Genomic DNA, 12,201 nt, shown 5'->3' on the forward strand with positions numbered 1-12,201 from the left:
TGGCCCTGGGGGCTCCTGAATACTCCCAGGGAATGCAGGTTTTTCAAAGGACTTTGGGTTTGGTTTATCTTGACTTTCTGAGAAGTTTGTGCAATCATGGCCTCCAACTATCTGCTGTAATTAGTCCCTGGAGAGGCTTTGTCAGTAACAACACTCAGTGGGGCTCATTAATACTTCAAGGTACTTCAGTTATTTGAAGGTACTTGGTGTTTCCCTTTTGATACAGACTCTGTCTGAGGTTTGTGCAATCAAGGCCCCAATTATCTGCTTTAACAAGTCTCTTGAGATCTTTGTACTGACACTCAGTGGGGCTCATTAATACTTTGAGATACTCAAGGTTTTTAAAGTACTTTGGATTTTCCTTTTCACACCGAGTCTTTGAGAAGTTTTTGTGCCATCCTGGCTCCCAATTCTCTCCTCCAAGGAGTCCATGAGGAGCCTGTGTTGGGATGGAACTCAGTGGGACCCATTCATGCCTTGACACACTTTGGGGTTTTCTTCTGACTTTGACTCCTGGACAGGTTTGTACAATCTCAGGTCCTGAGGTTCCAGGGCTCAGCTCTAAATGCACCATGGGGCTTGTTAGCATCAAGCAAGTCCTGACAAACCATGGCTCTGCCTTGATTTACCTTCACTCTACTGCAGTTCATTAGGAGGGTTTCCTTTTTCAGTTATGGAGAAATATTTCAAAGAGCTTCTAGCAAGTATGTATTCCTATTTTAAAGGGTGTCTTTTATTGCTGTTCTTATTACACAAGAGGTGATTGCAGCATTCAGTGACTGATATTGATCCAGCAGGGACTCTCCTAAGGAGCTCTGGCCTGCTCAGAGAAGCTGTGCCTTGAGGTCTGATGCAGCGTGGACAACCTTGCTCCACATTCCCCATGCCCATTTTGTCTCTCCTCACTCACCTGGGACCTGCTTTGCTCAGAGAACTGGCTGTACACAGCCAAAGAGGGGTCATCCTCTTTTGTGTTTTGAACCAGTCTAAAACTCCTGAGTTTCCCTATTGAAAACAGACATCCTCCTCAAGTGTGTGCCAAGCCCAAGCTGCCACCAAGAAGGTTCCCCTTCCCTAAGGCAGAACCCTGCAAGGAATATTTTAGACACACAGGAAGTTCTGCAATAAACACAAATCCAGAGTTTGTTCAGGGAAGAGTTAGACCAACTCCTGAAGGACAGACCAGCTTTGAACTCCTTGCAGCTGAAAGCTCCGAGTTGGGAGGTGTGGGAGGGACCCAGGAGTGAGGGAAGGGAAATGCAGAGCACCCAGCAAGTGCTTCTGTGCAGACAGGCTGTGGGGAAGGGCACTGCAGACCTGCCCTGGTCCAGCTGTGAGGGTGGATCATCATCCCAGTCTGCACTGGGCCATTGCAAGACACTGTTGGATGGACACTGCACCGACCCCAGCGCGCCAGCCCATTGCTCAGGGCTGGTGTCACTGCCCAGGGCCAGAGGAGATCCCTTGCTGGGGGCTTGTGCCATGGCCACCTGCCCTGTGCCGCGCTGGCCGCTCAGGCACCAGGAACCAGCAGCAAAGGGCACTGCCAGGGCCAAAGGCCAGGTCAGCCAGACAGAAAGGGGCAGTGCTGGCACTGTTTCCATGGCAGCCCTCACTGGGGGTGACACCTGGGTCACCTGTCCTGGCAGTGTCCATGGAAAGCCCTGGCAGGGACTGAGGGCACAGACATTGGCACTGAGACACGGCTGGGCCGGGTGCTGAGCACAGGGCTGAGCACGCAGAGATGGTTTTGTTCTTGCTGAGCTGCAACAGAGCCAAGGCCTGTCCTGCCCCTCCTCCAGCCACCCTGGGCAGGGGCTGGGGCTGTGGGGAGCTTGGCAGGGGACACAGCCAGGACAGGTGACCCCAGCTGACCCCGGGGATACCCCAGACCACAGGACATCATCCTCAGTGTATGAAGTGCGGGGAACAAGGAACATGGGGGGAATGTTGGAGTGAGGGTTTTTGCCTTCCCAGGTAACTCTTAGGCAACAAGGGGCCCTGTTTCACCAGTGGGTAGGGTCAGTACCAAAGACACAGACACCAACTTAAGGAATCCTGTAATTTATATCATGCACAGCTGCAAAGAATTACAAAAGGATAAGCTTAGCAAAGCACATATTCATTAGCAAAGAATTACAAAAGAAGCTCAGCAATCCATCCAGTCATTACTAACAAAGATTGCCTGCAGTGATTAAAGAAAGATCCATCACCAGTTACCCTCAGACTTTACCATCACCCAGATCCACACTTCAGCTGGGGCAGACAAGGACTGCAGAGCCACTCCCAGACACTGGGAATTCCCGCAGGTGCCTCCACCTTTGCAGGCAAGGAGCCTCCAAGCCTTCTGTGAAAGGACACAGCTTTTACACTGTCAAACAAACAAGCTGACAGCACTGCTAGGGTGGGAACATCTGGTTTCATTCTCCTGTTTGGTTTCTCCCAAAGCCTGGGCAGGGCCCAAGGAGGAATCAAGGGATTTGACTTTGATCCTTCACCCCCAAACAAGGACAGATGAGGTCTTGTCTGGTTTCTGAATACAGAAAGATAAATCCATGTTTTATCAAGGAACACATCCACTGATCATGTTGTTAATAACGCTTTGTTAGTGAGTGGATACAAATATAACATTTGGTTGGAAGGTTCATCTAGAGATGAACTTTGCCTCCGGGCCTGTTCAGGCCTTGATCCCAGCCTGTTCAGGCCTTGCTACTTGGATGGGCCCTGAGAGCTACAATGAAGTACAACATTCATAACCATTCTTTCAATAACACTGTTTAGATTTAGATATTAGGCATAAAAGCATCTCCCCTTGTGCTTCAAATAAGTGCTGTTACATTTCATTACTCAGAGCTATTCACATTCCTTTTCAAACATGCCTAAAGAGTTGCTACTATTCTCTCTTATTTATCAAATGCCTTTCTTTTGTTGAGATTGTCTCTTTTAAGACAAGTCTCAATACTCCACTTCCCAGCACAAAGCGTCACAACAACTTGCACATGGAATGTTAGAGTGCACACCAAGTGCACATGCTGCAGTGATGACAGACACTACCACAAATGCATTTCACAGCAGCCTCCAGTTTGCAGCCATGAAGCCAATCCCACGAAGAAGAATTTTCTTCTTTCTGCCACCCTTCTCCTGCTCTTTCTGTCAAGGTGATTGCTGACTGTTGGCCTTCAAACCCATCCCTGACAGCAGTGCAACATTCCTGTCCCATGACAGCCCAGGCTCCTCCTTGGCCAGCAAGCAGATAATCCAAGGCCGTGCGGTTCTGTGGAGTCCCCATTTGTGTTTGTTGGAGCCCATAGGATGTGCTATTGGACATTTAACAGCATTATCTGCTACTTCTAATAATCCATCCAGTCAACTCCACAGGACGGGGCAGCACACATGGGGCACAGGATGAACCAGAACCTTTTGCTTTCTGAAACCCAAGGCACTCCTTGGGAGGAAAATGTTCTCTGGGCTCCAGGTCTTCCTTGTGATTGTTGCTGAAGGACCCTAAATGGTGGCCCTGCAGCCAGGAGTGGTGTAACACTTACACTGAACCAGCTCCAGCAGCCCAAGTTCTACTGACATGGGGAGTGATGGTAAAGCACAAAAATCCTCTCACACTGTGGCCTCTGTAACTAGAACAGGCTTCGGTTTCTCCTGAAGGGAAATCTTAGTGAGTCCTGTCAAACGAACCATTGTATTCCTGTGTTTTCTTGAACTGTCCCTTCATTGACAGTTACGAGTCAGAGCCCATGGACAGAGTTCTGGCCACCCCATAGGGTGGGCCCTCCAAGGGAACCCCATTCCTCCCAACTTCAGCTGAGAACAAACCCAGCAATTAGTGACATGGAGTACTTTGGCTACCCTGATCTTGAAATTGCAAGAACTAATCATTAAATTTTGATGACTAATCCCTTGGTGAAACACTAGAGGTGTTTGTCGCAAACAAAGATTCTGGCTGACTATCAAGGTACAACTTATAGACATCAATAGTACTTTAGTGACACTGTTCTTCGTTCTTTTTTCTCAATGTCATTCGAGTTAGGAACAATAATTCTGTTGTCCATGGAGATGGAGCCTTTTCAATTCCAGAACAATGCCTCCAATGTTCTTTGCCGTTCAGCTTTACCATGTTGTCTGTGGCTAACAAGGCTTGGTGGGCCCTTTCCCCTTTGGCTGGAAGGGGGCCGGGTCCCAGTCCCTGAGGGCACCCAGGCTCCTGGATGGAACTTGTGTGCAAGTCCCTCAGTGTCACAGCAGCCTTCTCAGGGAGCCCTGTGGATCAGAGCATTTTCCAAAGGGGTCATTGGGGCAAACAAGGAGATTTGGTCTGGCAGCATATGTAAAACATTATCCTGTAATATCTATTTTTTCTCACACAGAACACTTGGCTGCAGGGACATATTCCCATTGTTCATGCTCAAGTTTCAGGATTCAGTGCTGTCTTTCCTAGGAGCTGTTCCTTCACGTGCCTTAGGAGAGCCTTTTGGCCTCTGGGCTCACACTCTGGCTCCTTTATTAGGACTGCTGCATCCAAACCCTTTATCTCCACAAACGGTAGTGATTGGAGGCGGATCTCCTTTATTCACAATTGTTCTTAAAATTGCAACATCAATTATTGTGCTACCCTGTCATGGAGTTGAATAATCCAATCTTGTTCAGTGTTGTTTAACAGAATTATTGTAGTTTCTCCCTGATATTCTGCATCAATTCCTCCTGCCATGACATGAACCCTTTGCAAGGCCAAGCTCCAAGCGAGCAGTTACCAAACCAAAGTGTCCTGGAAGAATCTGAATTCCTGTCTCAGTATTGACAGCTCTCATTTGCTTTGGATTTATCCTAATTAATTCCACTGCATGAAGGTCCAACCCTGCAACCTTTGGGCTGGCCCTGCCAGGGGCCATCACACCCACAACAATTTCCCGGACAGTCCAAGTCTCTCTGTCCATAGTTGTAGTTGCAAATTGGGGGCAGCCGTGCACAGCCAGGGGTTTCCATTTCCCCAGTGGGCCATTGTTAAGGGTATGGAGCACATCTGGGAGATGGGTTCTCCATGGGGACAGGTTCCCATCTCCTCATTGTTTCAACTGCCCTTCTAACAAATCCTTCACCCATTCAACCAATCCTGCAGCTTGTGGATTGTCTGGCACATGAAAAACCCTGCAGTCTTAATCACTGCATTTCTCACAGTAATAGATAAAGCATTCCACATGACAGTATCAGCAAATCCTATAAAAATTGCCAATTTCATCCCTTCTTCCTTTATTTCTTGTATACAATCTCATAAAGTTTACCACTGACAGTTGAGCCTTGGTCAGTTCTTTTCTGTAGGGCATTTAGTATCACAGTGAGCAGCCAAAGCTGACATATTACCATTGTCAGCCTTATTTCACGTTATCCATTTTTAATTACATAGATATGAAATTGATTATTTTATTATATTATATATATGTTCTGGTTTGAAAGCAAAACCAGTGAGACACTCCAAGTCAGAAATACAATTTATTATGAAAAGGGAAAAAAACCCCAAATACACGCAATAATGCAAGAAAAAAAAAACCACTGACAGAGTCAGAATACAAGCTGACACCCTGCTAGTTAGGGTGGTGGTAGCAGTCCAGCTGAAATGGTCTTGTTGAAGTGGTGATGCTGTAGAAAGATCTGGTAGCTCTTGGCCTCTGGAAACCAGTGGGTAAGGACAGCTTGTTCTGTCCCAAATCCCAGATTATATCCAGGTGGGGATGCTTAGCTGCTCTCCTACCTGGGCAGAGCATCTCACAATGGGCTGATATCGTTCTATGAGTCATGGGGTGGATCCTTAATTACCCATTAAACAGAAATGGCTCTTGGAGGGAGTTATCTCTGAGTCATGTGGCAAGGCATTTATGGGCCCATTAACAGGAGATAAGGAAAAAACAATGCCCCTCCTGGTTTCAACAGCTCTTGAGGATGGGAATAAAATACATCTTTATATTGTAACCTAGGACACCACTTTATTCCTCTTAACTCCCTCTAGCCTCTGTTCCAGCTCCTTAAGGCATCACAACAGTCCAGGAGCCAGAATGTAGAGGAGTGAGTGCAGTTTCTGAAAACAAACTGCACAATTCTTCTTCCCCCCCTTTGCTCTCAGAACCAGCCTTAGAGGTGCAGAACTCATTTCTGGGCTAAACAGACCAAAGGGGGTACAAGCATCATGAAGTCACCCCAGGATGTGCCCCGGTCAGGGTCAGGGGGTCCCATCCCCGCCTCATCTCTGGGCTGCCGGGGGTCCCCTGGCTCCGGTATCGCCCCTTCCCCTCTCCCCGCCCCGGGGCTCCCACGTTCCACAGCCCCGGCTCTCATGGGGATCCCCAAAACCAATGTCCTGCCCTGTCGGTACCAGGCCATCCCCACGTGGACCCCCGGGACCCTCCCGAGGGGCGATCGCAGCTCCTCTCCCCCCGAAAAAGTTCCTCTAGGGAGCCCGGAGATATCCGGGGCTGGAGTCCGGGATAGGCCGGCTCCGAACACTCTCCAAAAAAATCCTCCCGGAGACCCCTCGGTAGAGCCAGGGCGAGCTCAGCCTCCCCCCTCAGCTGCGGCTCGGGGCTGGGGGCGATGCTCCCGGGGCAGGGGGTGCTGCAGGCTCAGCGTGCGGGCGCTGCGAGTGGCAAGATTCTTCCGCTCCTGCTCCTGCGCTGGGAACCCACAGAGCTGCTGGACCTTGTCCACTGGCCCTGCACAGCTCCTCGTGAGGCACAGCAGGAGCAGCACCCTGGGAGCCTCGGGAATGCCCCTCTGGGATCCATGGCACACACTCCCAGGGGCTGGAATTCCAGTTCCCAGCCAGGAAAAGATGTTCCTGCCTTTGAAGGCAAAGCTCTTAAGAAGGGGCTGAAAGCCAAGTGGAGCAAGTTCTTACAGTGACATTTCACTGCCAGACTTGATAACTTCACCCATGGTTGTTGTAGCTCCTAGACTGGGAATTAAATCAGGGCAGGGTCTTTGGTGGAATTGCCCTGGGTCTCAGGGGACACAGAGAGAGAAACAGAGCAGGCAAAGAAAGGCAGGAGAGACAGGAGGACACAAACACAATCAGCTGAGAAGGTGGCACTCTGAAAACAGAGCTACAACTGACTGAAAATGAATGGGACAGAAAGAAATAATTTTGTGTCTTTATTTCCTATCAAAACACAATTTTATCCCTTTCTCACAAACCTCCTCCCTGTGTCATTAGGCAGGGCTGTCAGAAAGTTCTTCATTCTGATTGAACTTCCAGGCTGTACCCACAAGGAAACAGGGAATGGGGATTTTCCTGCTCCTGGGGAGTTTGACATCCTCAGCTGAGGAGAGGAGGAGGCACCAGAAGAAAAGGGCAGCTGGGCTTCACCCTTCTGCAGGGAAGAGGGGGGAAAAGACTCTCTCATCCTGTCTGCAGCTGCTCCCACAGGGATGTGAGGGCTGATCCCAGAGCCCCAAGGGTCACATGCAGGGCTGCCCTCAGGGAATGCTCACCTGGTACTGAGGGGCAGCTTGGGAGCACCTGGATCTTGGAGCATCCAGCTGCCCCCCATGTTTGGAGGTGCCTGAGGAGGGCTGGGAGGATGCCAGGGACATCCTGCAGTGACATCCCCCCTGTCCTGCTCTGGGTGAGCTCAGTCCCAGGCCTGACCCGGATCCTGGTCTCAATTTCACTCCACGTTTAGACACACTCACAGTTCTGTATTTAATCCCATCCCAGTGTCAGACTCATCAAGCCCCAGACCCAATTCCAATCCCAGCCCTAAAGCCAATCCTATGTCTAGCCTTAACCCCAATCCCAGCTCTAGTCCAAATCTCAGCCCTAACTCCAACCCTAGCTGTGACTCCAGCCCCTTCCTAACTCCTCAGCCCAAACCAAATCCCAGGTCCAGCCCTTCTGGGGGTTTGGGGGTGTCTCTGTCCCTCTGAGCCCAGTGATGTTTGGGTGGGGTCACACCAGGGCTGAGAGGTGTTATGAATAAAAAATTATCTATTTTTATTAAGGTTGCAGAGTTAAAACAGATTGGACCAGTGCTGTTAAGTTAGCTTCATTGTTAAGAGTTCTTCTTCAATTACCTGTTAATGGTTAGTGATTAAACATTGTCCCCCTGATGGTTGCCAGGGATCCTGCAGGTACCAGGAGAATGGGAGTGGCATCAGAGCTAGTATGCAGATGAGAAATGCATTGCACCAATTTTTGCAGTTTTCCAGGAAAACCCCTAAAAATTACAAGCCAACATAGAACTAAGTGACCTAAGTGATGTCTAAGGATGGGAGCATAGTCCAGTGCCTGCTTGGATCCTTTTTGCTTCTCACCCTAACCTAAAAAGATGTTAACTAGAGAGACGACCGGGGGTGTTGGACCGAAAAGGTGGAATTTCCTACCCTCCCATGAGCACAGAAGCCCCAGCTCTGCCTGCAGACCAGCGGACAAAGCTGCATCACCCTCCTCCTCCGTGCCACTCCTGGGAGCCCCGGCGGCGTGGGCGCGACCCGTCGATTTCTCCCCACCTGAGCTGATTCTTTTCAATAAAGGCATTAAAAAAGGAGAAAGATCTCCTGCCCCATTTATTTCAAGAGGGACAGAGACCCCCACAGCCTCCCCAGGGATGAGAAGGTGGGAGAGCCCCCCCAGCCAGAAGCACTCTCAGCGGTGAGAGGGAAACAGAGCCCCTGATCCCCAGCCCTGCACAAGCATTCCCTGAGGCCAGAGGGATGGAGACCCCTGAGCATCCCCCATGGTGAGGGGACAGAGACCCCTGAGCATCCCCTGGGCTGAGAGGGACAGAGATTGCCCCGAGCACCCCCTGACACAGGGGTGAGAGGGAGGGAGACCTCCCCAGGCATTCCCTGGGGTGAGAATGATGGAGACCCCCTGAGGAATGGCCTGGGGTGACAGGGACAAGGATAACCCCCTCAAGCGTCTCCTAAGCATCTCCCAGGGCGAGAGGAACAGAGACCCCTTGACCATCCCGTGGACACTGGACAAAATAAACTTGGCAGAAATCAAACTTAACTCTGCATAAACCACTTTGATGAATATTTGATTTTCCCACAAGTCACATGTGATGAAAATGCAGACAAATCCCAAACATTAATAAATTGACAATAGAAGCAATTGTGTGGCAATTCCAAGTTCCATCAGTTCCTGCACAGCTCCAGCTCAGCTGCTGGCAGGTTCCCATAAAAAAAAGTGGAAATTTGGCCCAGTAAAGGTTGTTAAAAGGAAGGAAATTTCTGTATAGTGATCACAAACGTTATAGGGACAAAGAGAATAATGATTCTCACATTTGGCAAAGTCCTCAACCCTCTCAATTTGGGAGTTATTTGGAAATTTAGCTAAAAGAGCTGGGCTTCTTGTAGGACTTTTAGCAGCCTTGTTTTCCTCACCTTGGGGTGAATGAACATTGTCAGCCTCTCTGGTATCATTCACTCCCCTTTCTCCAGTGATTTTAACAAATTTTAAAGAAAGGACAAGAAAATATTTTCTTTACACTGGCCACCCACAACAGCCATTTTCCTCATCAGTTCTCCCATAAATCCCTCAGAGAAAGCTGCATTCAAGTTTCCAAGACTTCCTCCAGAAAGAGCCACAAGCTCCTCAGAGGAGGGAACCATACTGTGGTCAAAGGCACTTGGGGTCAGAGAACAGTGCCTAAACTCACGTGCCAAAATAATGTCACAATCTGTTTAAGGAAACTGTTGGAGAGATGCCTCTTCCCCAATTAAGGTGCCAATTAGACCAAATTTAAAGTAGATTTTATTGAACAGTAAATGTGAGGTAGAGAGAGAGAGATGGAAAGAAAGAGAAAATGGGGGAGAGCAAGAGACAGGGACAGAGAGCCTCACTGGGGTGCGGCAAGTGTGACATTGTCCCCTGTGTGTGTGGCTTTCCTGGGGTGAGGGTTTTACACCTGAGCCAGTTTGGGTAAGGGAGGTGGTGTTCACCCCCCGAGCAGGGATTACCCCACTGTTTCAGGCTGCAGTGTAAGATGTAACCAAATGCATGTTTTCAATCACCATCTTCACAAACTGTTATAAACAGGAAGTGTTCTTTATCTCTTCCATGACTCAGCCCTGATAACATCCTCCAGGGGCCATCTTCTGTGAATGGGCCATTGAGTGTCCCTGCAGGACTGGTAAAATGACATCACCCCATTGTGGGATGCTCCACCCAGGGGGAGGAGCCACACATTCCTACCTGCATATAAGCTGAGACTTGCAACACCAGGAGCACCTTGGCTACTGGATTCCCAGAGGACAAGAGCTCCATAAGCACCACTGGACCTTCAGAGGAGGACCAGACCCATCTCCAGGATCACTGCTTTGACAGAATCACGATCATCACTGCAACAGGACTGCAGCCACCATTTAATGGGACTGCTACCAGCACCCTGACCAACAGGGTGCCAGGTTATATCCTGACTGTGTCAGTTTAAGGCAGTGTTTCTGTATCATTGCATTGACCTTAATTTTCTTAATTGTAATTCTGGCCTAGAATCTCCCCCTGGTTTGACCTCAAACCAATACAAAACTCAATGCATTAATCTCTTGTTTTCCCCCCCCAGACATAATTTCCCATCCCAAAATCTTTGCCAGATGGAGGAGGAAGCTGCGAGGAAGACGAAGATGCCCTGGGACACCTAGGCAGGTGAGGAGGAAGTCACTGCCCTTTTCCCCCTTTCCTTTGCTCCATCTCAAGCCCAGCATGGCCCCTGGCTGCAGGACAACACCACCGGCAATGCTGTCCTGCCACAGATGAACTGGGGGAATTTCCTTTCCCTTCCCTCTGGCACAGAGGCAAATCCTATCCTCTTTCTGTCCTGTCCTCCCCCCCCCCGACAAGGATCTGAGGATGGAGACCAGCGAGGACAAAGCCCCATGGCACGACATCGTAGCAGAGGCGATGATGTTGAGCAATTTGAGTGGCTCCACAGCACAGGAATACAACAGGGAAGAAAAGCCACAGAGATCCCACAGGAGGAGGGGCTCCAAACCCAGCCCAGGGTACTCTGAAAAGGAAAGACCCACCCTGAGCCAGGTAGGTGGACAGAGCTTCAGCCAGAGCTCGGAGCTGGTGGTCCATGAGCAGCCTCATCATGGGGACAAGCCCCACAAGTGCTTGGAGTGTGGGAAGAGGTTCAGGCAGAAGACCACCCTGATCTGCCACCAGATGATCCACACTGGGGAATGGCCGTACAAATGTGGGGAGTGTGGGAAGGGGTTCAGCTACAGATCCACTCTTGTGACCCACCAACGCATCCACACTGGGGAGAGGCCCTACGAGTGTCCTGAGTGTCAGAAGAGGTTTCGGATCAGCTCAGCTCTCCTCCTGCACCAGCGGATTCACTCAGAGAAGAGGCCCTTCTGCTGCCCTGATTGTGGGAAGGGCTTCAAGTGCAACTCCAACCTCGTCAGGCACCGGCTCATGCACACCGGGGAGAGGCCCTACGAGTGCCCCACGTGTGGGAAGAGGTTTCAGGCCCGCTCCAATCTCCTCAGGCATCAAAGGATTCACACAGATGAGAGGCCCTTCCGCTGCCCTGACTGCGGGAAGGGCTTCAAGCAAAACTCCCACCTCATCAGGCACCGACGCATCCACACTGGGGAGACGCCCTACGGGTACCCCACATGTGGGAAGAGCTTCACCCAGAGCTCTGACTTGACCAGCCAGGAGTCACTGGTAAGGGCTGTCCTGCCAGTGCCCCAACTGCAGGGAGAGCTTTGTGCCCTGCTCCAGCTTCATCCCCCATTGGAGGACCCATATTGGAAAGAGCCCTGGAGATATGTGTTCCCTGTGATCCATGCTGGGGAGACACCTGTCCCTCCTCCTGCCCCTGCCAATGACATGGTGTGGGATCAAAGACCATGAGGGTCTGGCCAGGGCGATGTCATTACCTTCACTCTCACCTCTAGTCATTGCCAGGGGCAGGAAAAGGACTCTTTCCCTGAGGAGAAGGGTGTCCTTTCCAGGCAGGAGGAAATTGTGGCCGGGAAGAGACAGTTAGTTGCATTGTAGTTTTCCCTTTTGCATATCCCTTCTGTGATCAATATTGTTTTTGTTTCTGTTTGTTTCATATCTCATTGCTGTTCCAAATAAATTGTTCTTATCCCAGGCCAGGATCTTTGCCTTTTGTTATTTCCATGGGAGGTGGGATGTCAGCGCATGGCAGTGCAGTTTTAGTTGGATCAGGAAATTGAGGA

The 12,201-nt window shown here is 50.1% G+C and overlaps 1 protein-coding gene across 1 annotated transcript in view; it reads left to right on the top strand.

Annotated features, from left to right (window-relative positions):
- The window catches only part of LOC135291579 (zinc finger protein OZF-like), an 84,874-nt gene extending 72,958 nt beyond the window's left edge, over nt 1-11,916 (top strand). Inside the window, exon 3 of the mRNA XM_064405861.1 lies at nt 11,043-11,916. Within this exon, the coding sequence (XP_064261931.1) occupies nt 11,043-11,869 (827 nt within the window). The 3' untranslated portion in view covers nt 11,870-11,916. The remainder of the gene's footprint in view (nt 1-11,042) is intronic.
- Nucleotides 11,917-12,201: the final 285 nt, after the last annotated feature.

The sequence above is a fragment of the Passer domesticus genome (genome assembly GCF_036417665.1).
Source record: "Passer domesticus isolate bPasDom1 chromosome 8 unlocalized genomic scaffold, bPasDom1.hap1 SUPER_8_unloc_1, whole genome shotgun sequence".
Lineage (NCBI taxonomy): Eukaryota > Metazoa > Chordata > Aves > Passeriformes > Passeridae > Passer > Passer domesticus.